Source organism: Phodopus roborovskii, unplaced genomic scaffold, assembly GCF_943737965.1.
Source record: "Phodopus roborovskii unplaced genomic scaffold, PHOROB, whole genome shotgun sequence".
NCBI classification, from domain to species: Eukaryota; Metazoa; Chordata; class Mammalia; order Rodentia; family Cricetidae; genus Phodopus; species Phodopus roborovskii.
In genome coordinates this window covers 1639096-1665833 of record NW_026126485.1, presented here as the reverse complement: position 1 = coordinate 1665833, position 26738 = coordinate 1639096, and the positions used below count along the sequence as shown (strand labels likewise).

Sequence of the window (26738 nt, the reverse complement as noted above, 5' to 3'; positions counted from 1 at the left end):
TAAAATTAGATTCCTTTGGATTCTATAGTGTAATAGTCACCATGTCCACTTAACTTTTATTACTTGGCATTCTTAGTCAGTGTTCATCGTTGCTGACTCAGGAGGTCCATTTCACACACTTGTCTGCTGTACTTGGCACAGTTTCCCAGACCTTGTTACCTGGTTTTGTACCTTCCAGTAACTGATCTGGTTGCACAAAACCTGCTTATTGGGCATCTGTTTGACTTGCCTTTAAACTTGCTAATTGTAATTTCAGAAACCTTGAAGTAGCTGGGTACCATTCTAAGGTTTATTGCTGTGCACGGCAGTCCCTAGGAATGCTCTGCTGTGTGTGCCAGTGCTCAAGGGCAGTATTTAAGGATCATGTTTGGGCATATTTACTGTAATATCACTTAGCACTGGTGCTAAAGGGACAGGTTTTGGTGTCTTTTATTTAATTCCTTGGAACTTAGACAAAACAGTACAAACTATAAGTCATACTTCTTGCTATAAAACCCATTCGAGTTCTTTTCAATTTATATAGCAGGTCAGACTTGCAGAGACAAGGAAATTTGAAGGCATAACTTAGGCCAAAGAAATATACATTTAATTTTTAAAACCATGTATATGTATGTGAATGTATATACATAGATATCAGAAGAAACCATAGGAAGAACACCTTTAAAAAAATACCAAGGGCATGACACTAATACATTAATATGTTGTAGTGCATTCATTTAAAATTTCACTTGACAATATAATTTTCTTCCTGGTTTTGTGTCTCCTGCTTCTCTTCTCTCTGGGAAACCTTCCTTCCAGAGTAGGAAGCCAGGCTTTCCCTCTTATTCTTGCTTTTCTGGTAAGGGTTAGGTACATTCATAGTCTCTACTTTCTCTAGAGCATGTTTGTATTATTTGCCTAGTCATATTTCTATAGTATGGCAGTGAGTGTTTTCATTCACTTTCCAATAACTATCCTAGAAATTCACTTTTAAGGTTATATTTTTAATTATGTGTAAGTGTGTGTCTGTATGGAGCTGTGTGCATAAGATTATAGGTTCCCATGGAAGCTACGCAAAGGCATTAGATCCTTGGAAATGGAGTTTCAAGGGGTTTTCAGCCACTGGACATGGGTGCTAGGAATCAAACTCCGGTCCCTCTGCAAGAGCAGCAAGTTCTCTTGATTCATCTCTTTGGTCTCAGCTCTTGAAATTCTTAAAAGAGATTTCATGCAGTGAAGTTGTCTTGAGTTGAAATGCTATCACAAAGTATTCGTTTTATGTAAGGTATACTTTCTTTCCTTTTCAGACCCTCCTCATCTTTTCCCTGCCTTCCATCCTCCTGTACCAATTGATGCCAGACATCATGAGGGCCGTTACCATTATGATCCATCTCCTATTCCTCCATTACATGTGTAAGTATTAAAATGTTGCCCATTTATTAAATTGACTCTTAATGCATGTCCTCTGGGCTTTGAAAGTGTGATAACAGTGTAAGATTTACACTTAAAACCTGGGAAAGGTCTGTCTGTTCCTAGATATACTGAGTCAGACCTGTGCTTTTTGGGGATGCCTGTCACATGCTTTAGCTGGCAACTGTTGTCTAATATTTTGCTGTCTTCAAATAGCTGTGAGTTGTAAACTTTAAGTGAAAGGGTTAAAGCTAAACCTTAATGGAAGTTTACCACTTATAATATGTGTATGCTTGTGATTTAGGTCTGAAGTTCTACGTGCTAAAATTTTTGTTATGTGAAAGTTCTGATCCAGTGATTATAATGAATAAAAATGGAACATTTATGGAGGATTTTCAGAGTCCCCATGGTGTATATACCAACAGTCATTTGATTGATGCCAACATCACCCAAACAAAATGGCAAATGTAATGGAGCACATGATTCACACAAGATAAAAGAAAAGAATGTGTATAAAATGTATTAGACAAAGAAAAAGCAAATTTCATAGAAATAAATATTATCTCACTTGATTGAGGGGAAAGAACAAGAACCGTGGATTTACAAACTAACAGAACAGTGTTCTACAGTACCATCCAGAAAACTGTCATATACTATAATAATTGGCTGCACTCTCCACAAGGGGCTGTTCCCTGCTAATGGCCTTGATACATATGTAGTCATATGTAATAATCACCTTCTGTTCTGAGACAGTGGAGTTAGAAAAGCACGAATAATACTTTGAAGAATAATGCTGGTTATATAGATGCTAGATTGCATCCCTCTGACTATTAGTTACAGCTGTGTAATTACATGGTATGCTGAAGAAAAATGAAGTTGTTTTAAAACAAGTCCTCCTCTGTGAGCAGAATTAATTGATATTAACAGTTCTAACTGCATGCCCAAGTACACATATAATATTTTACCAACTGCTTTTTGGATCCATCCGCCATTACTGAATTGTAATTTCAGTTCGGATTTGCCTGGAGGTGAGTAATAAATCTGCATTGAGACCTCTGTGAGCGTTGCAGAAGAAGTGGGTATTTACAGAGGGAAAATGCAAGAACTTGTGACTTATTCTTCTGTTGACTTTTACTGGAACACAAGCAAGTATTTACAGGGTTTTTGAAGCCTGCTAAAAGTACACTCACATAAAACCAAAGGATCAACTGAAGTTCTCCTACACAAAGGGAAGTGGATTTGTAATTGTGAGTTTGCAAGATGACACATAACTTGCCTGGTCTTACAGAATCTGTTTGCTGTGGACGGGACCACATGGATCTTAGAAGGGGTTCTATGCTTGTATCTAGATCATACATGCGTTAGAGACAAAGGTGGCTAGCTCCTCTCAGATTTGAGTCTTTCTGATGAAGTAATTTAATAAGATTTTCTGCAGAATCTGGGAGTCCTTCACTCTTTCAAAAACCATGTCCTAGAGATTTTTTTTTTAACTGACCTTAAATAATATGCCAAACTCTTTCCTCTGGACTTATTATAGTTCATTTTAGAAGTAAATTCAAATAGAAAGTTATCAATTAAAAACTCCACCTGTTGGTTCTCTAGCAGAATTATGGTAATAGCAAAGCCTCCTTTAGCCCCTGCTGTATGTTCTAGGCCCTACTTGAGTTCATAGTAAAGACGACACAAGTCGTCTGTAGAGGAGCTGTGAGTTGACCATGGACTTTTCCTTCAGATATAACTCTGAGCTGGGCTTTCTGAGATTCCCAGTGCTTTGTTATTTTTCAGCCAAGTTTTAAGATACTTCAGCAGTAATTGACTAAATTGTTCTTGAACACCCTACATGTATAATTATCACACAGTTGTGATACAGAGGTTGGTTGACAGTACCAATGGTTGAGAGAATGTTGTGGCTGTGGGTGTGGAACATGGATCTATTGTTTGTAGTTCTCTAGGATTCTTCCACTTGAGCTTGTCCTAGCAGATCCTTGGGTGAATAATGAGCTTATAACATTGGCTGTAGAATTTAGAGCAAGTCACATCTCCACACCTTTTGTAGCATGACACTTATTGCATTGTCTTCAATGCCTTTGCATGATGAGCCGTGTCTCATGTTCATATTATCCCAGAGTCTGTGTCTGTAGCGTCTCATGTGTACCTACTTATTGTTGTGGCTTTCTTTTTGCTCTTTGCTAGTTTGTGGAAAGTTCTCAGTGTATGACAGACATATAAATGGTGTTCAGTGGACAGTCAAGCTGGTCCAGTCTTTAAGGTGGTGGCAGAGCTATCAAGATGCTTGAATTATCCTTTGGTTTTGCCTCTCACTTGTGCTGTAGACTCTGGCAAATTCCCCTTGGTATGGTCCTTTCACTTTTTTGAAATGAAGCAATCTACTTTCTAGGAAGGACTCAATAAAAGAACAATCATGCATGCACTTTGCAAAGGTTAGCTCTCTAAATGCATGCTCAGAGTTAATGTATATGGGACCCAAAATTTCTTCTGGTCTTAACTCCATGATGACCCTAGCTGCCTATACCCCTTTTGACAGGTGATAAGGGTGTACCTGTGATTGTTAAACCTGGGTATTTTGATAGCAAATGTGGCCCATATTCCAAAGTCTTCAAAGTAGTAACTGTAAAATATAAAAGTATCTTTTCCAGAATTTGAATTCCAAAATGCTTGCCTTTAAATTGTCTTCTAGAAAATGAAATCAAGTGAGCTTACTAAGCTTTTAGAGTGAATATTTTTAATTACAAGAAGATAAAACTTGGAGATATTCTCATTATTTTGTAAACACAATTGTCCTTCTGGTGCCAACTTTAGAAACTAAATTATAAGTCTCTGCCAAACAAGGATCTGTGTTGTTGGAAACGCCGACAGACCAGTGTTTAGAAGGATGGCAGGCACTACGGTAATTATGCTATCATATTCCATCATTAAAGATTCTATTGAAAAGGTTTATAAATTGCCCCTCTTTTTAGATAAACCACCCTATATTAAGGCATCAATGATATGGTGCAGAATTAAATTAAAATCTCATAAAATGAAATATGTTCTGTATTAGCTGTTTGACACTTAATTTGCCTCTGAATGAGTAGAGGAAATCACAAATTAACCTGCTTTTGTTTTTCCAACCGTGGCTTATTAGGTGTTAGAACAACTGCAATTACAGCCTAATAATAACCAAGAAGCCTTATAAATATGTACGGAAATATGTCAGCTTATGCTTAAAAGCTGAGTTTGTCATATGAAATGCCTTTAGCTTACCTCCTTGCTGTCACGTCGTTACCCCCACTTTATGGATGAGCAGGGTAGCCTAAGTATAGAAATTTAAATGGCTTATAATACAGTACTCAAAATAATGTAAGATTTCTTGGAATTTCTTTTAGCTCAAAACTATGAGTTTAAATTTAAAAAGTATAATAAGTGAGTCACAGTATAGGTATCATCTCTGTCTGTAGATTGCCGCATTAAATTGTTTCATGAAATGGATAATTACCTTATCATGTTTACATCATTCAAATAGTTCTTACACACTAAATACGAGATCTCCTTCCCCGTCTCCTGAGTTGTTCTGAATAAATTCACCAGGGCTTGAGGCCAACTAACATTGCAATGTCTCTTCCTCTCCATGTTGTTATGATCACAGATTCTGTGTGTAGAGAAGCACAATGTTTTAGAGAAGACACCAAAGTTCACTCAGCATATTACTGAGCTAGTTTGGTGCATCAGTGAGTGACATACCTGAACACAGACACAGTGAAGCAGTGCTCATATGGTTTCTGTTGAGTCTTCTCTCTGTTTCTTGGCTTGAGTTGTTTACATTGGCCTGGGTCATTCTGAGGGGTCTTAAAGCCCTCTAGCCTACAACTTTACTACCAGTTTCTTACACTTCTTTGAAAATGTAGCCACTTGGTCGAATATATCTCACTCCTCAAGAATACACTCACATTTTAAAGTGACTATTTTCTACAGCAGTGAAGACTGTGCTTTTGCGTTTTGAGTGTGTGTATATTTTAAGTGTTGGAACTTACTTGATCAGGCCTCTTTTTCAAAGTACACATGATGTATTTTTAGAAACCCAAATTATAAAGTGTTTTGAATTCCAGTATGATTTCATTCACGTTCATTGTTCCCAGGATGTTTTGGGGTCTATTCTGAATGTAAAAACTCTTTTGAGCCAAGTTTTTCTCATTCATGAAGCAGTATGAATTAGATTTTGGACTCTCCCTTGCTTTATACTAAGATCGCAATTCATTTTCCAAAGCTGAGTCCTTAGTTACTAATCCATTGCAATAATTCAAGCCCCACTGATCTGATCTTCTTGCCAGTGGAACTGAGCACTCTGCTTGCCTCGTGCTGTGGGTGAGAATAGCACCTCACTAGGTCGCATCTCCAGCCAGCACACACATGCTGCTGTAAGTCACCTTCCACTTTACTCATACCTTTTAGAGAAGCTGCTTTCTCTTCACTGTCTAGTGAGAAGGGAGCTCTCATGATTCCTTTCCTTGAGTCAAGGTGGCTCGCATGGAGCTGCCCAGCTCACTGCAATCACTGTAAGAGGGGCTATTCTTTTCACAAGAAGTGGCCCACCTCCCGCTGCCTGGAGAGAAAGTACAGGGAAGAGCATTAATATTAGCTTTGAAATAGAGTACACTGGGACAAGGAAGACTCCCCCCCCCCCACACTTCCCATTAGACAGCCTTTTAGGCTTGAGAGCAGAAGGTGAGCAGCAAGTTTGGAGAATGATTGCATGCATTACTTTCCAGAGAGAGGAAGTGCGAGAAAAGACACCATTATGGTAAATATCTAGAGGAAGAAACAGTAAGTATATATCCAGGGCTGCTATTCTGCCTGCTAGTCTCCCTGCATTCCACTGAATTCAGTGTTAGTGCTAAATGTGTTTATTGGGAGTGTATATAATATTTATTCAAAAGAAGCCTTCAGCCTATCCCCTTACTTAAAACTTTATGATGGGTGCATATGCAAAATAGTGGTTCCACTTCATTCAGAGGGAACTCTTCACTAAGATATGGTGATTTAGAAAGAATCATATTTGGAGCATAATTGGTTTGGAATATTTTAATAGCATAATTTAAAATGAAGAAAGAAAAGTATGTCCTCCAGTGATCTACCATACATGCCTCTGAGACTAGCAAAGTGTAATAACACCAGATTACATTGAGTAGTGTAGCAACACGAATACCCCTACCTTCTCACATAGAAAAAGTAAAAAACTACATTGTAATTACATTTCTCAAGGCAAAAGACTGTTAGTTACACATATAGAGTCTGTGCTGTACATCCTGTGGCTCCTAAGTAATTGTAATTGTTTTTAATGATGGCAATAGACTGGTGTTTGTTAGGCTGCTGTCATTTTAATTTTCATTTTCATTTTTCATTTTGTTGGTGTATGTTTCCCCATGCTGATAAAGCTAGCACACTCAGGAGTGAGAAAATCAAAATTCTTGATTATTAAGATTCTATTCAAAGTTCCTATTGCAATGATAAAGCCAAGTTGATCACTCCATAGTAAATCAGCTACTGTTGTAGAGATTTGTTGTCTCCTTGCAGTTGGGTACTAGTTATACTACGAATATCAGAATTTCATGGAAAAAGAACAAAAAGAATTTACATGGGAAAAATACATAATAATGACCACAGCCAATGCTGATGACTTAAAGTTTTAAAGGCTTTCTATAATTATCCAATGTGATACTTAAAACAATCCTGTGATGGAGGTTTTATAATTAGCCCCATTTTAAGCTTATGGGCATCCAAACATAAGAATGTATGCAGCTTTGGAGAGGGCCAAGCCTATATTTTATTTAGTTTAGGGATGAGATTCCACACTCCTTGATAGGCTACTAAAAATGAACACCATGCACTTTGTAGGCCTGGGTTTCACTTAACTAATTCTATCAGCACTTGTGGGAAGGGGTGGGCATCTGATACTGGCTTCTGCAGCATGCCAAGATGAAAACATGACCATACAGAGGAGTGCTATAAAAGCTTCATACATGTCGAGCCTTTTGATTTAAAAGTTTCTCTAGAGCTAGGAAACTTGACATTAGTGTGCACTGCTGTAGAATATGAGGCTAATGGGGCAGTTTACATATCCAGCCACAGGTGTGGTACCTAGTTACTTTTGTCAAGTCTGCATTAAACCATGCATAAATAACCAGCACTTACTTTGGTATATCCAGTAGAATTCAAGCCTCCTTAACTTGGTCTCAGTGTTTATTTGCCTGGAACCTCTTTCCTTCAGACACTCTTGCTTGCTTCCTCATTTATGCCTTCCTGCTTGGATGTCTTCTTACCAGAGTTCTAATGAGAACAACCACCTAAATTAGTGTGCAGCCTCTAGGCCAAGCCTGACCACCATCTGTGTTTCCCAGTACAGTTTTATTGGAACACAGTGACATCCACTGTGTACTGTTTCTACAGCAACTTTTAACAGTAAGGCATAGGAAACTGCCATGGAGAAAAGTATGACCTGGGGACAGTAGATGCTAAAGTTGTCAGCCCCATTTTAAAACAGCACTCTCTCCAGCCTCACCCGACTACAGCTGTGCATTGTAATTTACATGAACTTGCAGTCATTTCCACACTGTTCTGAGAGTTTTCATTATATGTCTTCTCAGTTCAAAAAAAAAAATAAGTTAAATGTTGGGTTGTAATTTTTCAAAATAAACAGAAAATTTCTGGAACCTTCAGGATAAGTTTATCATTGACATTCACGGACAGCCCCCACCATTGGCTTGAGGATGGGATTGTCACCTCCTAACCTTTTAAAAATTTGATGGGTAGGCAGCATAAATTTTGATCAACCAGTACACATTTTACTTTACGTTAAACAGATTGTATAATTCTTCTGCTTTGCAGTATTTCTAATGACTGAATTATTGAATCTGCTCCTCAGTTGCAGAGAAAGCAGTCCCTAATTACAGCTCACATTCTCTGAGCCTGAGCAGCAGCTTCTTGGTAAAAATTCCTGTGTTCTTTGTGCTGCGCTCAGCAACACGGTCTGGAGCAGATATTGACTGAGGCATTCACGGTCACTGAACCGGAAGCTGCCGACTCTATAGAGGCTGCTGTCAAACCTGTTGTGGGGGCCTGGGAGGTACTGGACTGTAACCGACTTTTTTCTTTGAGTACAATGCTTCCACTCATGTTAAGGCTGCCTTCAAAGAAAACAGAAATTTACTGCATTCATTTATTTATTTTTCAAAATATGAGTTCTATAAAATTGAACATTAACAAAATTTATCCCAATGGGAAGACACTTAGAAGTGAGTTTTACAACACAAATACTGCTCCAACTGGAGCTGAGCCCAGCGCTTCTGTGTGCCCATCTTTGTCTTAGGTATAAGAGTACACTTTGCACTAACCAAAGACAGGCCATTTCCTCTAGCCGCCCAGCAAGTTCATTTAAGTCCTTTCTCCAGGGAAACAAGGACCCAGAACACAGGGCTGCCTGCCATTCATTCTTATTACTGCTATATCTCCATACCTACCCCCAGGGAAATTCATTCACCAGGAAAATAAAATGTTAGCATATATGATTCTAGTAATGGTTCGTGAACTCTTTGAATACTAAATGCCAAATTAGCTAGAGTTTTGCCTCTTGGATAATCCAAGCACACTAAAAATGAACAGATAAAAAATGTATAGTGAGGTAGCGTGTTTTCACAGAACATTTGTCAGCTAACCATGCTGGAAAATTTTGATACCTAATCTTTGCCATTTTTGTTTTGCATGCCAGAACAGGTATGGGCATCATTACATTGCAGTTTTGTTGTTTTGACTTAGCTGGAATAGTGACAGTCAATGCACCAAGTTTTAAAACTCTGGAGGAACACAGACAAGAACATTAGACTCTGAGGTGGAAAAACATCAAGTACAAAACTAAATCTAGTGATCCATCGCCCCTTGCCCCTCGCCCCTCTGTACTTATTTAAAAGAACTTTGTTTCTAACTTTAAAAATGTATTAGTTCTTTGAGACTACAGCGTGACTGGATTATGTTCACTCCCCTTGCCTAACTTCTTAGGTCCACCCCCATTCAACTTTGTGTTCCCTCCTCCCTCAAGACCAATTTGTGCTGCTCAGGATGTGTGATTGATTTACCAGGAGTTACTCTTAAAGAAAACTGTGTCTCTGTCTCCCAGCATCTAACAGTTGCTTGTAGCTCCACAGCAAGAAGTGGGATTGTGTGCCCAACTCTTTTCTCCATGCGGGGCTTTAGTCTTGTTTGGTATCACACGGGTTTTGCTATGCTGTTGCAAAGCTGTCCTGCTTTGTCCAAAAGCTTTTGCTAGCTGTAGTCATACATTGGCTCTGCATTCACTCTATCTCCCTGTTTCTGCAGTGATCCTTGAATCTTGGATGGGGCAGGGGAAGGCAGGGGAGGATGCATATGTTCTCTTTAGTGCTGAGAATTCTGAAGTCTCTTATTCTCTACAGTTGTGAGTTGCTATGTTAAATGCCAGTTACTGCAAGTAGAAGCTTCTCGGATGAAGTTTGATAGATGCATTGACCTGTGGGTATAAAGATAAGTCATTAGGAGTCAGTTTAATGTTGTGTCTGTTTAGTAACATAATAGTAGTTAGGTTCTCCCTTAGGGCCTATGACTCATTTGGCCATAGGTTCGTAGATTGATAATGTGCCTGGTATGGGTCTCATCTTGTTGAGTGGGACTTAAATCTAATCAGACTCCCATGATGTTTGCACCACTGTTGTACCAGTGGGCAGGTATTGCCAGGCCAGGCATTATTGCAAATTACAGGAGGTGTGATTGATGCTTATTTTTTCTCCTCCAGGAGCTTATATTTTACTTTCAGCACTATGAAAGCTAACCAGTATTGAGCCATCTCTGTGGCCTGAGTTCTGTGTCCTTTTTGTCTACATAGCAGGAGAAAAGAAAAGATTGTAGGGCAGGAGCTGCCATAGAGCACAAAGGTGCATTTTTAGGAAAGAACGAAGTCCTATGACCCATAGCCACAAGCTGCCTAATATTGTGGATTAAGTGGCATCTCAGATGTTTAAAGTCACAGGTACTGGAAACTTTGTTATACAAGTAGAGGGATGGATTCATGACCAAGTTCTCACTTGGGACTGTTACAAGAACACAAGCTTGGCTTCAGTCTAAAGATCTGAGCAAATGCTAGAGTAAATCACATATGCCAATGCAGTAGGACAAATTGTCTTCATTTTCAGAGAAAATCATATATTTTTGTTCACATCTTTCCTCTTCTCTTCTCAGATACCCTACCAACAAGTTCATGTTCTTTCTTTCTCTCAAAAAGAAAGGGGAAAAAGGAAGAAAAAACTCACATAGCCAAAACAAACAAAAAAGCACATTAAACAAACAGATAAAACAAAAACAAACAAACAAAAAAATCCTGATGACTGCTTTGTGTTGGCCAACCACTCCTAAGCATAAGGCTTGCCCTGGAGTGTGTTATAGCCAGCATCACTCCATTGGATGTTCCCTCTCCCAGCAGGTGTCAGTTGCAAATGGCTTCTTGGTTAGGGGTAGGACTTTGTGTCCACTTCTCCCTGCTGGGGCTTTGTCTGGCTAAGCTTCTTGCTATTGATGGGAATTAACACAGAGACCCTCTGGTGAACAATGGTGGAGAATGAGAGACTTTGGAGCACTGAGTCCTAAATAGGATGTCTTTATCACAGCTCCTCCCCTCCAGGCTCAGGGATCTTTGTGGAAGAAAAGAGAAAAGATGGTTAGGGCTAGAGGTGGAGAGAAGTCCAAAGAAAAGGTGTTTTCCCAGCACAGCAGGACTGATACACAATTACACCCACAGAAAGTGTGACCTCATAAACTACTAAAGGCATTTTAGAAGGTTCATCAATAGAAGTCCTTCAGTGCTAGGCCCACACCTGAAAATTGTTTCTAAGGTGCCTGGTGCTCTGGTTTGAGCCACTCCAGGTAGCAAGGGCTAAGCTTACAGCTATGTCACATGCTATATGCATCGTTTATTTCCTGGGAGGTAAGTTAGACACTAAAGGAGAGCCAGTCTCATTGAAATGTGTTCTAATAATATATAAAACTGCCAAATGTACAAGAGAGCAAACAGTATGTCCTATCATGATGCTGGGAGGTGGGAGCCACATAAATGTTTTCCTCCATTGACAATAGAAATCACTGAAACTTGTTACTATGATTTATGTTGCACACGAGGAAAGCTCTCCTAGCTTACTATAAACTGCTTTTTACTGATAAACTAAACTCTAGCTCCTCCAAAGAGTAAATTCCCCATATTTCTAGCCTGAACTGTTTTCAGCATGCTCTGTAAACATCTGGGGGAATTTCCAGGAACAGTTTACAACCTAAGTCTTAATAGGCTATCTAACTTCTCACGAGTCTTCATTATATTACTACACACACACACACACACACACACACACACACACACACAGCCCACTCAGAGACTGCATGGTTTTCCATTTTAAAGGAAGTAGTCAGGAAAAGTAAAGAGATCAGCTTGAACTGTTTTTAATCTTGTTTAAATGACCAAACTCTGGGCTCTTCTGATTTTGTGGATAGGTCTGTAGTAGTACATACTACCATTGCATAGAGGGAATGAATGTTCCCCCATCTGAAGATGCTCTAGGAATTGATGGATTGTGCAACTAAAGCAAGGAGGAGCTGCTTCACGAAGCTGCTCTGTGCCTTGGCGTATGGCATTCACCACTGCAAAAGTGACAGTTGTGGATTTCATATACTCTCTGCAAGTCCTTGTACATTTCAGAAGTGGCTTCTCATTCATGAGAGGTAGGCAGCATGCTGTAAGTGTCTGACCTGACTGGCTCCTTTTTATGCTCACTTTTGTGGTTTACTTCTGTGATCTGAAGCAAATGTCCATTGCGTAATAATAAACTTGGGCTGAGTTCTACACCTTTCCACCTTTCATTCTAGGCAAAGACATGGTTGTGTGGGTCACTGTTTGCAGCTTCTGTTTGTGGGGAGGAGAGGTTTCCCTTGAAAGAAGTGGAGGTTGAATGGGAAGGAAAGGCAGAGTGCAGTCCCTCCCGCAGTGTGTCCAGGGAGGGAAGCCTCCTTCCTAGGTCTGTTTGCTTTGCAAGGATCTTCTTTGATGCAGCCTTTTCGTGGGCACCCACTGAAGTCTCAGTGTACTCAAGCTTTAGAAAAGGCCATTGGCCAGTCTTTGTTTTCTTTGTTGAACTGTTTATTTTGCTTTCTTCCCACGAGGTTCCCTGGCCCTGCTCTGACAACGCTTTTCTGCATGAATTACATTCCTCAGAGCCACAAGTCTCCTAGTTCTTCCAGTCCATTTGATTCTGGCTTGTGTGTTCAGTCTATAGCTTCCATCTGCCTGAGGTCTTTGCCAAGCAGAATACTTGCTAAATGACTCTAACGTGGGGACGTAAAGACATCTTTTAAATGTCATTAGTGAGGAGAGTAGAGATTCATTCAAGTTTGTAACCTGGTCATTCTGCAGTCATTAAAATCAGTGAAGGAAGGGGCTGCTAAGCCCTTTCCTTTCCTTTGAGTGTGGAGAAAGCAACTGACTGCAGATAGTGCAGGTTGTTTCCCTCATGACCAATTAGTAATTGTCAGCTCTCTGGGGTTGGGGCTGGGAGCGGGACACACACACACACACACACACACACACACACACACACACATCCATTCCATTTAAGTGAAAACCATATATGAGTTATCTCATCATTTATGTTTCTGTCATCATTTACAAAAGCATATTTCTTCTGTGTAGAAATAGCAAAAATAAATAATATGCAGATATCTCAGCCATGGCTATTTCCTTTTCTTCTGTGTATTTTTTTTTTTAATTTTCTGAAGCATAGCTGATAATGGAAACAGAGAAAACTAACTCCCAAATTCAAAATTATGCTTTTAAACTTCCATTAATAAATAGCAGATTATTGATTTTTGAACCCATTATACCTCATTGCAGGTGTTGGTGGCATAGTTATACAGTTTGCGAAATTCAGCTGCCTTAAGAGCAAACTTCCAGGAGACAAAATTGGAAGCAGATATGACTAGGATACATTGAATATATTAATATATGTGATATATATACATATATATACATACATACATACACACACCTTTAAGACAGTTATATACCTGTGAGTTTCAAAAGATAAAAATGTTTTAAATTTTCAGAAAAGTAATTGGGGAATGAGAACAAAAGTATTACAAGTGGTAGTAAACGAATGTTCATAGTAAAAGAGGGTTTCCAGGACTCTGGGGTAAAATGTGATGCATTTCTTGATTAAAATTTTTATTGGCAGATTAAAGCTAAAGTTTAGACAATCCAGCTTAAAAATATATGTTTATCCATCTGTTCGTCCATCTATCTACCTACCTGTTATCTATTAATCATTTGTCTATGTGTGTATGCATGCGTGCAGACCATGTCATATGTGTGTATGTCACAGGACAACTTGGAGTAGGCACTCTGCTTTCACATGTAACTTCTTGGAATCAGATTCAGGGTGTCAGGCTTGATGGTAGGCCGCTTCACTAGCTGAGCCATCCCATTGGCCTCACCTGGTTTTGTTTGTTTTAGTCTGTGATGTTTGTTTGTTTGGTTGTTGTTACTTGTGTGTGCATAGCAATCTTGATTTTACATGAAGCTTATAATGCCAAACCAGGAAGAGACTTACATAGTGTCTCGGGGGGCTGCTTTTGCTCTCTCTCTCTCCCTCTCCCTCTCCCTCTCCCTCCCTCACTTCCTCCCTCACTCCCTTCCTCCCTCTTCTCTCCCTCTCCTCCCTCCTTGGTATCTTAGCATTAAGAGTTCCCTAAATGACTGAGTATTCTCAGGGCACAGACTTCTGTGACAATACGAATGATCCAGACAGCAACTGTGAGGTTTAGCTGTTTTGAGCCAGCAGAGGTACTTCCTGCTTCCAGCGAGCTCTGATATTTGGTTCCTGGTGAGCTAAAACACAGCACCTGATGATACCTATGCATCACAGGTAATGGTTCTTGGGCATAGGTCTCACTGAAGAATTTATTGTCTCCAAGAATAGGCCCTCTCTACCTGACACTATGTTTGCTACATTGGTCTATGGTAATGGTAATGTTGCTTTCCGGGGTTTCAACATATACTTCTGAAAATTCAATCTGAAAATTCAAACATTAGTCTGTGGATTCTGATTATCCTCTTTGATTGGGGATTCACTGGGTGTCCTGGGCTGACTTGGAACTCACTATGAAGACCAGGCATATGTCTTCGCCTTCTGAGTGCAGGGATTAAAGGTGTGGGCCATCATTCCAGGCCTGATTATCCCTTAAGACAACCAGTCTTCTATTCTTGTGGTAATGGGGCCTGAGCCAGGTTCCATTCTCAGCTCTACCACAAGTTAAGTGGGTCTTTGAGTGTTTTCCCTGACCTTTGTTTTCAGCTGCAAAAGCCCCAGAGAATAGACTGTTAAGGAATATCTAGGTGTGTTCCTTGCTTTTTTTTTTTTTTTTTTTTTTTTTTTTTGTGCAGACACACTGAAAAGGATTTTGAAAACATTGTTCTACCCTGTGCATGCCCACATGTCCTTTTATTTTATTCCATGAGCCATAGGTTTCTGTCAGATCACTTCATCTTTCCAACTCTGCTCCCCATCCCATCCCATCCCACCCATTTTCTATCTAGGAATCAATGGCAGGCTCACATAGAGCATCTAGCAGTGTCTTACACAACATGGAGATTTGGCAAATAGCAGATTGTCCTCTATGTATCTAATCCTAAACATAACTCGTATTTGAGGTTCCACATCTTTCCCCCCACCCTTGAACAACTCTGAAATTGGAGTGTATTTTATAATCTGTAGTATTGTCTTTATTGGTGAAATGACACCCATTGGGGTAGCTTCAGGTGTCTCTTAATAAGATTGTTTTGTTTTCCTTTCCTGTTTTTGTACTTGGACTATAGTGATAAGCTTTTAAAATAAGAACTATATTTGAGTCTTTCAGAGTTCTTTTAATAACTAAAGCAGAACCTGAAAGCGAGACAGAAGTATTTCTTTCTCAAAATCCTGTATCTTTAAAGTCATGTCCCTTCAGGGTTGAAAATGTGTGCTTGTTCATCTTTAACAAAAAGGAAAAAAAGTTCTTGGTCACCCTTTTTCCCACTAAGATCTCAGCTGCCATTTCCTAAGTTTCACAATAGTGAACCTACTTAGAAAACTGCAAAGTTAAAATGTAGAGAGAGTGTTTTCAAAATGCTTCTGCTGCCTACATCTTAGAAAATGAAAAACGAGGGGTTCCTCTGCCTGGCAGGGGATAAAGAGGAGAGCATGTGCTGTGAGCTGGCTGAGCCGTGTATTTGTGAAGATGCATAGCACAAGCTCTGAGAGGGTAAGGCTTCATGATTAATGGTGTTTATTCTTGACAGAAGCCTCCTTTATTTATCTGCAATACAGTTTAGTGATTTTATCAGGCACCTGAATGAAAAATATTCAGTCATACCAATATTGCAGTGTAAATTGAGTAGAGTCACTTTTTATTATATCTTTCTGCCTTATCATCTGCACAGTAATTTTCTAGCAGAGGTTTGATATGGAAAGGCTGGATTTAGTCGTACTTGACACAAAGCCTCTTCAATTTCCTCTAAAAGTTCAGGCTTTAGAAGTGTGTGTGTGTGTGTGTGTGTGTGTGTGTGTGTGTGTGTGTGTATTGAGAGAGAAAGAGAGAGCCTTATAAGCACACCTCTCCTATCCAAGCCATTTAAAGATTTGGAGGAAAAAAGATAAAGTGTACAAACCTGGACATAAAAAAAATTACTCTTACTGTAAGACTATGCAATAGCTGGAAACTTCCCTGGTAAGGCTCCTGTGCTGTGTGAGCTCCTGGTCTTAGCTCTAGAGCTTTGTTTAGCTGCATAGCCCCTATTCTTCTAATCAATCACCATCCAACCTCATCAGCATAAACCTGGGCTTCTTGTTTCTTCTGGGAACATCAAAGATGAGGAGGACAGTGCCCCAGAGAGGACATCAGTAGCTGCAAAGATGGCAATACCATCATATGGATGAAGAAAGGAAAAAGAAAGATTCCTTTTCTGGTAAATAATAGAGCCGCACTTTTCTGGCTTAGAATTCCACATTCACCTGTCTTTGGTGTAAATGTCTTTCCTCCATGTCTGAAAGAGGGCTCAGCTTGAAGTCAGGATTAATTTCTTGGACTCTAACATGTTTTTAATCATTGATTCATACCTAATAGTGACTTTTCAAACAAAACAAATCCACTATTATTGCTTCTAGTCTTTTAAAACTGTCTACTTGTCTAAAACTATCTAAACATCCAGGTAAATGTAAAAAAACATGGTTTGATATTTTTTAATGCTTATTTTAAATTCTTTGAGAATTTCATACATTTTTTTTTTATCATTTTCTCTCTCACCCTGCAAGTTCTCTCTGAGCCTCTCTCCTCCCTACCCACCCAATTTTATTCTTTCTTAGAACAAAAAAGAAAGTAGCCACAAAAAAAAAAAAAAAAAAAAAAAAAAAAAAGGCAGGGAGTCCAATTTCTCTTGGCCAACTGCTCCTGAGCACTGGAGTGTGGTTGAAATGCCCAGTCAGTGTCACTCCATTGAAGAAAAGCTAGTTTCCTCCTATTCCAAGGGCTATTTGTAAATAGTTATAGTTTCTCGCTTGGGGTGGGACTCTGCCCTCTTCTCTTCCTTTATGCTGGGATTCTCTGGTTTGAGCTTTTGTAGGTCTTATGCATGCTGTCATACTCTCTGTTAGTTCATATGTGCATCAGTGCTGTTGTGTCTCGAAAATGTGTGCATAAGAGACATTTCCCCCTTTGGGGATTTCATGTCTCAAACTCTTGTTTTCTACAAAATGTGAAGGGTAGGCTTCCTCATTATTTGGAGGATGTAGCGCCTAGACAAATGTCAGATCTCCAATTGTAGGTACCTCTTAAGTGGGACTTGCCTGTTTACTGACTAACTACTTGACAGTTTTAAAAATCAAAATGTTTATATTTTGATGTCCGTTTTCTTTTGGACCCAGGGTATTATTTTGCTTTTTTTTTTTTTTCCATTTTAAATAAAATTTCCTACGGGCATGTATTGGATATATTTTGAACATATTCTCAGTTCTTCTTGTCCCAATCCCTCTCTATTCTTGGCCTGCTTCCCCTTGGTGGAGTACTTTGTTCGTCCGCCTTTCTGTGTATGCATGGGTGAGTGCGTGCATGCGTGATACTATATATCATCAGTAAGTACTCTGAAACTGTTACAGAAAGGCAGGAAAAACAGTTCAGGATACAGGCATAGGCAAGGACTTTCTGAGCAGAACCCCAGTTTCTCAAGAAACTTTTCTACTATTATTTTGTTGAAAATGTATTGTCTTTAAAATTAAATTCCTCACTTGGTGGTGGTGGTGCATGCCTTTAATCTGGGGGCAAAGCACTCTGGAGGCAAAGGCAGGGCTATCTCTGTGAGTTCGAGGCCAGCTTGATCTACAAAGCTACACAGAGAAACCCTGTCTCGAGGGGGGTGGGGAACCAACATATAAAATGAAATTCTCCTTTTTGTAATGCCACCGATTCTTAGATTTTGTCTTTTCATAGTGTCCTATCTATCTTGAAGTTAGTACTCATATGTTGTTATTAATTTGTCTCTTCTTTGTTTCAATGTTACATTTCCTCCAATATTCTATCCTGTCTTCAGACCATTCCATGGCTGAGGGGTTCCACATTGCCGTTTATTTAATGTATTTTTTGTTTATATTTTTCAATTTGTTTTCTTTTCAGTATTTATACCTCTCTAGAGTTCATCTTTCATATCTGATACCGTCTTTCTTACCTTCTCAGCTGTTTGTGGTCTGTGGGGAATCATTCAGAAATTTATATTTCCTTCGATTTCTTAGAGCACACTTGCTCACCCTTTGAGCACTTCAGGTTGAATGTAGTTTACTGGAGGTCATTGCCTCGGGATTAGTAGTCTTGCAGTTGTGCTGCTCAGTTTCTCCTTCATTTGTGTCTTTACATGGAAAGTTGTACATCTGGAGTTAGATGACTAACTGAATGCATTTACTCTTTAAAAGTTTATTCATTTTTTATTATTTTATTTTAAAATACCCTGAACGTTTCAAAGGGAATGCTTGCTCTGTTCAGTAGGGATCAGGATTTTCCAGAATTGAGGTGTTATTTTGCTATGCTAGAGTGCCATTTGGGACTCAAAACTCTAACCCCTGTATCACTGCGATTGAAGCCTTGTCTGCAAAGACAGTCACAATCAAAGGCAAGCCAGCAAGGACTATACAGTAAGAGTCAAAAAGTCATCTTATCAGCACCAGTAATTTTAGGGAGCAAAGGAGAGCTAAAAGTACCAGTTGCACTAATATATTACTTATTGTGGAAATGCACGTAGGGAGCCAATACCCACAACTGCAACAGAGAAACTTAGGGTTAGACTAATGGTGCTGGTTTTAAAGAAAAAGCGGAGGAGAAAAATACATTGAAGAGGAAATGGTTTGAGGGAAGAAAGGGCAGGTGAGCCAACCTAGGCTGGAGGTTGACTGAAAAGAAGAGTAAAGCTAGAGAATTAAATGTAGAAATCCACCCCTGGTTCTTGATGACGCTTAGCTCAGAGGTAGTCCATGCCTCACTGAGTAACTTATGTTCTCTAGGGTAGAGGAAAACAGAGTAGGAAAGAGCGTTTGCGAGACTGCCTTCGTTTAGTTGCATGACTCCCACTCCTCAGTAGCTCTGCTTTGGCATCTGGACCTTCCTTTGGGACATCTGGGTGGCTGCCAAGATTCTAAGCAGCTCACAGTGTAACAGAGTCACATAAGAGGGCCAGCACTAACAACTGGAGACCAGTGTTGTGGTCAGCATCAGAAACCCCACTTGGGAGGCACTGTCTCCTGAACTGATTGGGGTTTTTTGTTTGTTTGTTTGTTTGTTTTTGTTTTTGAAAATCATGTCCTTCAGTTGTTCCATGCTGGGTCTGCTTGTTCTGGTGGCCTAGTTTCAGCCCTGTTCCAAGCCACTCAGTCTACTATTCTAACACTGTCTAACTCCAGAACCCTGGATCTACTCTGTGCCCTGTGCCCCATGCCATGGTGGCCAGGTGACTGTGTTACTGACTCAGTAGGGGTCCTTTGGACATGACCCAAAGATGTATCACGAATGAAGCCCATAGTATCTACCCCTTGCTGGATTCTCCTTTTTTTTTTTTTTTTTTTCCCCTCTCCTCTCTTTATGATAGCCATGGCTAGGGCTACTACCCAGATTTCTTTAGCCTATCTGTCTGTCATGAGCTGTGTCTCTTGGAGATGCTGAGCTGGAGCTCTTTTTCACTGTTCCCTGGGGGCTAGACTCTGAGTTTTCTCTGTTCTTGCAGAAGTTCTGGGTTTTGTTTGTTTGTTTTGTTTTGCTATTATAGATAGACATATTCACATGCTATTAAACTTTCCTCATCATGTTTGTCCTTGAGATTCTGGGAGTTTTTAACCATCATCCTCTCCTGTTTTGAGTATTATATTTTTTAAATTTTTTTTAAATTTATTTTATATAACAAAGTCCATTTAAATGAAAACAAACATTTATAGACAATATTTGGGAATTTGGGCATTGTTCTTTCCAAACTACTACCTTTTATATGGATTAGGAAACTTAAAATTTCAAAAAACGTAGGTCTGTAGAATGAGGAGTCTGTTGGTAGAAAATTATTTAAAATTCATGCTTTTTTTCTTTTTTTTTTTTTTTTAAGACAAACAGTTCTAGGACTAGAGTGATGACTCTGTGGTTAAGAGCACTGGTTGCTCTCCCAGAGGACCCTAGTTTAATTCCCAGCACCCACATGGTGGTTCGCAACCACCTGTAACTCCGGTTCCAGGAGCTCTGACTCCTGCTTCTGGCTGCTGAAAGCACTAGGCACATTCTCGAAGAACAGCCACACATTACTGGCAAAACACCCATCCACATAAAATAAAATAAAATGTTTATTTATAAAGTACCTTCTTGTATAAGTGAAAGAGAAGCTATTGATTTAGAGTTAGAAAATAGCTCTGCCTACTTTAGGAAACACACATAAAGTCTTACTTAGGTTTTATCAAAGTACCATGAAAGAGGTGAGATGTGGGTACTATTAGAGAATTCCAGTGGTGCCAGAAGCTGGACTTACTGGCTTCAGAGCAGCTCATGCCCCATGGGAGCCAAGAGGAAATCAGAACAAGCAGGCTGTGGCAGTGAGGCGGCTGTCCTTCCCCAGGCAACCCTTTAGTAGCAGTAGCAGTAGCAGCCACAGACATGAGGCTTGTAGGGACCAGTATTACTAAGCACTTACCATGTGACAGGTACCAGGTTAATTGCTTTCTGTTTTCACTAGCTCTCTTTATCTGTGCCTTGCTTTCTGAGATTCAAAAACAGAAAATAGATACTTTCTGATGTAAACAGACCATATGTTTTAAGTAACTTCTACTGAAGTATATGCTTACAATTGTCCCATTTTATAATTGCTTAAAATCTACTATTTACTTTTGGTTTCAGGCATTCACAAGGGGTCTTGGAATGTGTCCCCTGCAAATAAGAAGGAAAGCCTGTGATTTCTTGGTAAATATTAGAGTAAAATATTGCCTGCCTTATCCATTGAGGCCAAGCAGTTAAGTAAAACAAAGTTTAAAAATCTTATTCACTCAATGAAAAATCTTGAGCCCAAGATTTTTCTATGTCTAGAGATGCCTAGAAGTGAATAAGCCAAGGGGAGTAGGAAATTGAGGCAGAGAGATACAGAGAAAGAGAGAGGCCCCTATGACCTTGTCTAGATTGGCCTCCTCAGTGGGGCTTAGACACATATCCCCATAAGAGGAAGAAAAATCCATAGGAAAAGAATGGCAATTCTAAAAGAGCAGACTATTGGTTCTGGAAAGGAGGAGACTGCTAGGAAGGACAGACTGCTGGGAAAGCTTCTCAGAAACCACTGAGATGCCCTAGATTCCAGCTCTGGAGAGCCTCCCACACCCTTTAGTTCACAGCTCCAGGGCTAGGAAAGGACTTGCAGTTAACAACATACTTTTCACCTACACATTGGCCACTGTGTATAATTCAAGTATGTCTGTGTGGGCTTTATCACACAACTAGAACACAATAATTGGTCATCATCCTTCTTTTATGCTTGTGTATATTTCTGTAATGTAAAATGCACAGTATATTAAAATATATTTTGTTTGTTTGTTTGCTTTAAGGCAGGGTCTCTATGTATAGCCCTGGCTATCCAGGAACTCGTTATTTTTATTATATAGCATCTGTTTTGTTGCTCTGATAAAACACCCTGGGATCGATTGATTGTTCTGGCTCACAGTTCAAGAGTACAGTTCATCATGACAGAGTAATCAAAGAAGCAGCTCGCTATTTGGCATCCAGGAAGTGGGGGGGGGGGTCATGTTATGGCTCTTACACTTTAGATTTTTTTCTTTTTACATTTAATTGCTTATTTTTATTATTTTCTGTGTGTGCACACACATAAATGCAAGCATATGTCGTGGTGCACATTTGGAGGTGAAAGGACAAATAGTGCCATTCACAGTGGGTGGGTCTTGTCTCCTCAATTAGCACAATTAACACAGTTCCCTATAGGCATGCTCAGAGACCTGTCTACTAGGTGATTCTATATGCTGTCTAGTTGACAATTAACACTAATCATTACATGAACTCTATTGCTCATTACACAGTACTTTTTTTTAAAGAGAGAAAAGAATTCTATTTTATTACATATTGCCAAAATTGAAACTTTGTATACTCTATTTTTCAGAAGTTAGACTTATTAATGTTGTAATTTTGAGTGTAATATTCATGTATGAAAATGTTTGAAACTTGCTATTTAGACACCATTTTATCAGTGTCATCTAAATGAAGTCTGCTGGCTTGCCCCCAGCTTTCCTGTCCCGCCCTTGTTTCTAAAGTGTTAGAGGGCGGGCAAGATGGCAAGCTAGAAAAGGTACACGCCACCAAGCCTGCTAGCTAGAGTTCAATTCCCATTCCTAGAACCTATGTGGTTGGAGAAGAGAACCAAACTCCTCCACGTTGTCCTCTGACCACCAACTGTGCACCATGATGTATGCTTATGTGTACTTGTATGTGCACACACAAAATAAAAAAATACATAATTAAATGTAAAGTTAAATCTAAAGGGTTAGATTTATTCAGCTTTTGTTGTCCCTGTTTCTTGTTAAATGATTACCTAGGCAGGAAGAACTATGAGATTCCTATTGTCTTCCAAGGACTTACTTGAAGCAGTAGCCTTTATAAAATCTTTTTTCCACTTATCCCCCCCCCCAAAAAAAAGTCACTGTGCATCATAGTTGATTTGATGGACTTTTATTTTTTAACCTTGGAATTTTTATCTCTTAATAGAGATAATTGCAGTAACATTTTCATCAAGTTGATCTTAGCAGTTTTCTCTGGGCAGAATAAAGTCCATTTTGCTATAAGCCATCACACCAGTCCTATAACATGGTACTTAGGTAGAAGGACTTGCATCTATGTGTGATGTTTCTTGACTTTTCCCTATACAAGAAATGCCTCTGATTTACTTTAGGAACAGCTTTCTCTACTCCCAGAGTTCATATATACTCTATTCTCTTGTCTACTTGGCACTTAGGCCACTGACTTAACAAGTTTATCTTTGTTCAGTAATAATATTATATTATTTATTCTACCTTTAAAAATCACCAGACATTTTTGGGCAGTGGTGGCACACACCTTCCCAGCACTCTGGAGGCAGAGGCAAGTGGATCTCTGTAAGTTTGAGGACAGCCAAGGCTATGCAGAGAAACCCCATCTGGGGAGTGGGGGTGGGGATAAATCAACAAATATTTTATAAATTTTTAAAAATATTGTATTCTGTACTGTTTTCTAAATTTAAATGAGACTACTATGAGAAATTTCAATATGTGTGTCACTCAGAAAATGTGTGTATCTTTTTGAAAAAAACTGAGTAATGTGTGCAGAAGAGTACATACCTGCAATGCTTGTTCAAAAGTAAAAACATCTAACAATTACAACTGGAAACAGAACATTCCTGCACACCTTGTGTCTATGTTGGACATCATCATGCAAGCAGAGCTGGATATTCTAATATTCTTTTCTTATAACATTGGTTTTTAGCTGTTGTCAAACTTTGTTTAAATGGGATCTTAGAGTATCTTTTAGCTGCTGTTACACTTTGTATAAATGGGATTTTAGAGTATCTTCTAGATAGGATGTTTCCATTCAGCTTATTGATTTTGAGAGTTTCTCTTGTAATTCACCTAATAGTTTGGTATTCTATGAATTATTTGTTCATTATTCTGTCACTAGATAGCCATTCCTAATTTTATAGAAGACGAAAAATGCTGTTGTGGTCTCCTATTTTGGGCGTTATGTCACTGGATAGTGAAGTATGTATCTACTCAAGCAGCCAGTCAACGGTTGTGCTCTCATAAGGTTAACAGTAGCTGAGCGTTCTTGTTGCTGCACATCTTGACCATAGCCATTCGAATTGTTGTTTAATGATAACTCATTGTGATTTTAATTTGCTGCACTATACATGATCTTAACAATGATTTTTGATTAAATATTCAAAAGTGAAAATAAGGTAGAGATGATGTTTCACTTATAAAATAAAAATTCATACTCTCCCTTTTAAATAAATCATAATTAATTCTTAAATTCTAAATTTAAGAAAACAATTATTGCCTTAGCACTAATGTATACATATATTACACAGAATTTGAACTTAACTGTTGTGGTTGCTATCTGTCCTGTCTGTCTCAAGTCCTGGTTAATGATCCATGTTTCAGAATCAGTACATCCTAATGTTCTATTAATGTTTTTGTGCTCTTCTACCTATCAGATCATGTTCACTCAATCATAAACACTGGGAAAGGGGACCATGTAACTTGTGACTGTGTGTCTTGTAATTTCTCCAAGGATTGAAATCATAGTAAGAGATTCACTGATAAAATATAATTCAATGAAGCTGTCGTTGAAACATTTCCTTGTGCTTTATAGATGCCATTAAAAAAATTAAAACCCAAAGTGATCAATCTGTAAAAGATGTGAAAGTTTGTTATGTAGTCATAACATAACTACCTTCAGATGGTGCTGGGAATGGATCTGTCAGTTAGGGTTTGGACAAGTTAATGGAATGATGTTGAGCAGGGGTAAGGAAAGGGTAATGGATATTGGCCAGAAAGTAGTAAAGACCTCCAGGATGAAGAGAATTAAGAAGACAAAAGGGAATTCAGTAAAGGCTGCAGCTACAAAAGAGGGCCGTACAACAACAGTCAGAGCCTTGGTGTAGGAATGGGACCCCAGACTAGAATGAGCAGGGAAATGGAGAAATGAATACCCTGACTTCTTACTCCTGCTTCCAACTCAACTAACATACCGCGCATCTCTTTTGTGGAAACTCAATGGGAGAAAACCATCTGACTCAGACCTTAAAAACCAGCTGCCCTGTATACTCCAGCGGCAAGAATAGAAGAAGCCAATGCAGAGCCACCAAACTACCAGCTACCTCAGGTCACCAAGGGCTTCTAGGTCAGAGATAATAGAAACACTTACCTTGTTTAGAAGAAATGAAGTGTCAGACTACAGACTTCTGACCGTGTCTCGCATATTAGCTGTAGATGTTTTTACTATTTGTTTTCTCTACTATATAGAAAGCAAATATGTAGTATAATTTTGGTTTATTAAAACTATCTTATGGGGAGGTCAGTAATATGGCTCAGTGGGTAAAGTCACTTGCCGTAAGCCTAATGAGTTGAATCCCTAGGTCCTACATGCTGGAGGGAAAGGACAGACTCCCACAAGTTGTCCCTCAACCTCGCTACATGTACATGTCATGGTACACATGCCTAATTAAAAATAAATCCAAATAAAAAGTTTAAAAGTATACTTTCATTGAATAATTAACTGGCTGAAATAAGAATAACCCTTCTTTGGTCCCTCTCAGGGTACTGCTTGGATATGAACGCTCTCTATTGCTTTATAAAGAACCAAGTGAACCACAAAATAGACATGTATAATAAGCCACAGTTTAGACTCCTTGAGTTTGGAACCCTGGTAAAGAAGCCAGTGTTATAGTGATACATTACAGGTATCTCTTGCAGTGTGAGAACAAACTGCTATTCTGCATGAACCTTGCTTAGTGTTTTTATCATAGATGGTGCAAAGTATTGCACACTGTGGTTTTAGCAACCCAGTCGGACAGATTTGATTATAGAAGCATATTTAACTCTAAACAAGAAGTCCAGCCATTTCTGCAGTGGCTTTTTGTTGTTTGTGTTTGCTAGTGGCAGCATATCTTAATACACTATATAGAAATATTATAAAAATTTCCCTCCCTCCCATTCATGACAGTTTATAAAATATATAATTTATATGTATTTTGTGGCTGCTTGTGTATTTCTTTATATAGAATTCACCCCTCCTCTAGCCAGTATTTTGATGAGTTCCTTCAAACTGCAATGTCTGCTAAGTTTAAAGAGTTTAACCTTCTTGCACAGATGTGTATGCCATTATAGACATAACAGACAAATAATCGAGTTACCAAGACTTTGGAAGCGATTCTGTTAGGCAATGTTAGAAGCAGCTTTAGTGAAAGCCTGATTTATATACAGTTACATATACACATATTGGCTGTTTTAGCCATTGTAGTTCAAGGATGGATGGATGGGGTCTTAGTATTACTGTTTTTGTCAACATTACAGAAGAGTCATCTAACTCAGCTTATTAGGGTGTCTGTCTTGTCAGTGTTCCATTGCTATGAAGAGACACCATAACCACGGCAACTCTATAAAAGAAAGCTTTTAGTTGGGGCTAGCTTACATTTTCAGTGGTTAGTCCATTATATGGTAGAGAGTATGGTTACTCACAGGCAGACATGTACTGGAAAAGTAGCTGAGAATTCTGCCTCTGGAAACACAAGCAACAGGAAGAGACACTGTGCCTAGCATAGGCCCTTGAAACCTCAAAGTCTGCACTCAGTGACACTTCCTCCAACAAGGCCACACCTCCCAACTCTTCCCAGGCAGTGCCATTCCTGATAACCAAGCATTCAAATATATGAGCCCGTGGGGACCATCCTTAGTCAAACCACCACATAGGGTCTGATGTAGAAGTCCACCTTAGATAAACGGAGACTATGAGATGTGGACCCACAGCCCCTGCAGTGCTTGGAAGCTAGGTTGTCATCTGGACATTGTTATTGGCCATTTTAAAAAGCCATTGGCATCAGGGGTGTATGTGTGGCTTCCAGCTGTCACAGCAGGGAGGAAGCTGCTGGTGTCCCTGTGCATCCATCTCATGAGTCAGGAGACTGGTGTGAGTAAGAGGAGTTGTAGCCAACATTC

General features: G+C 39.2%; 1 protein-coding gene across 2 annotated transcripts in view; it reads left to right on the top strand.

Annotated features, from left to right (window-relative positions):
* Positions 1-26738, top strand: part of Gli3 (GLI family zinc finger 3) — a 253101-nt gene that overhangs the window by 139817 nt on the left and 86546 nt on the right. For both annotated transcript variants that reach the window (XM_051194720.1, XM_051194721.1), the window contains one exon: positions 1287-1392. In XM_051194720.1, the coding sequence (XP_051050677.1) occupies positions 1287-1392 (106 nt within the window). The remainder of the gene's footprint in view (positions 1-1286; positions 1393-26738) is intronic.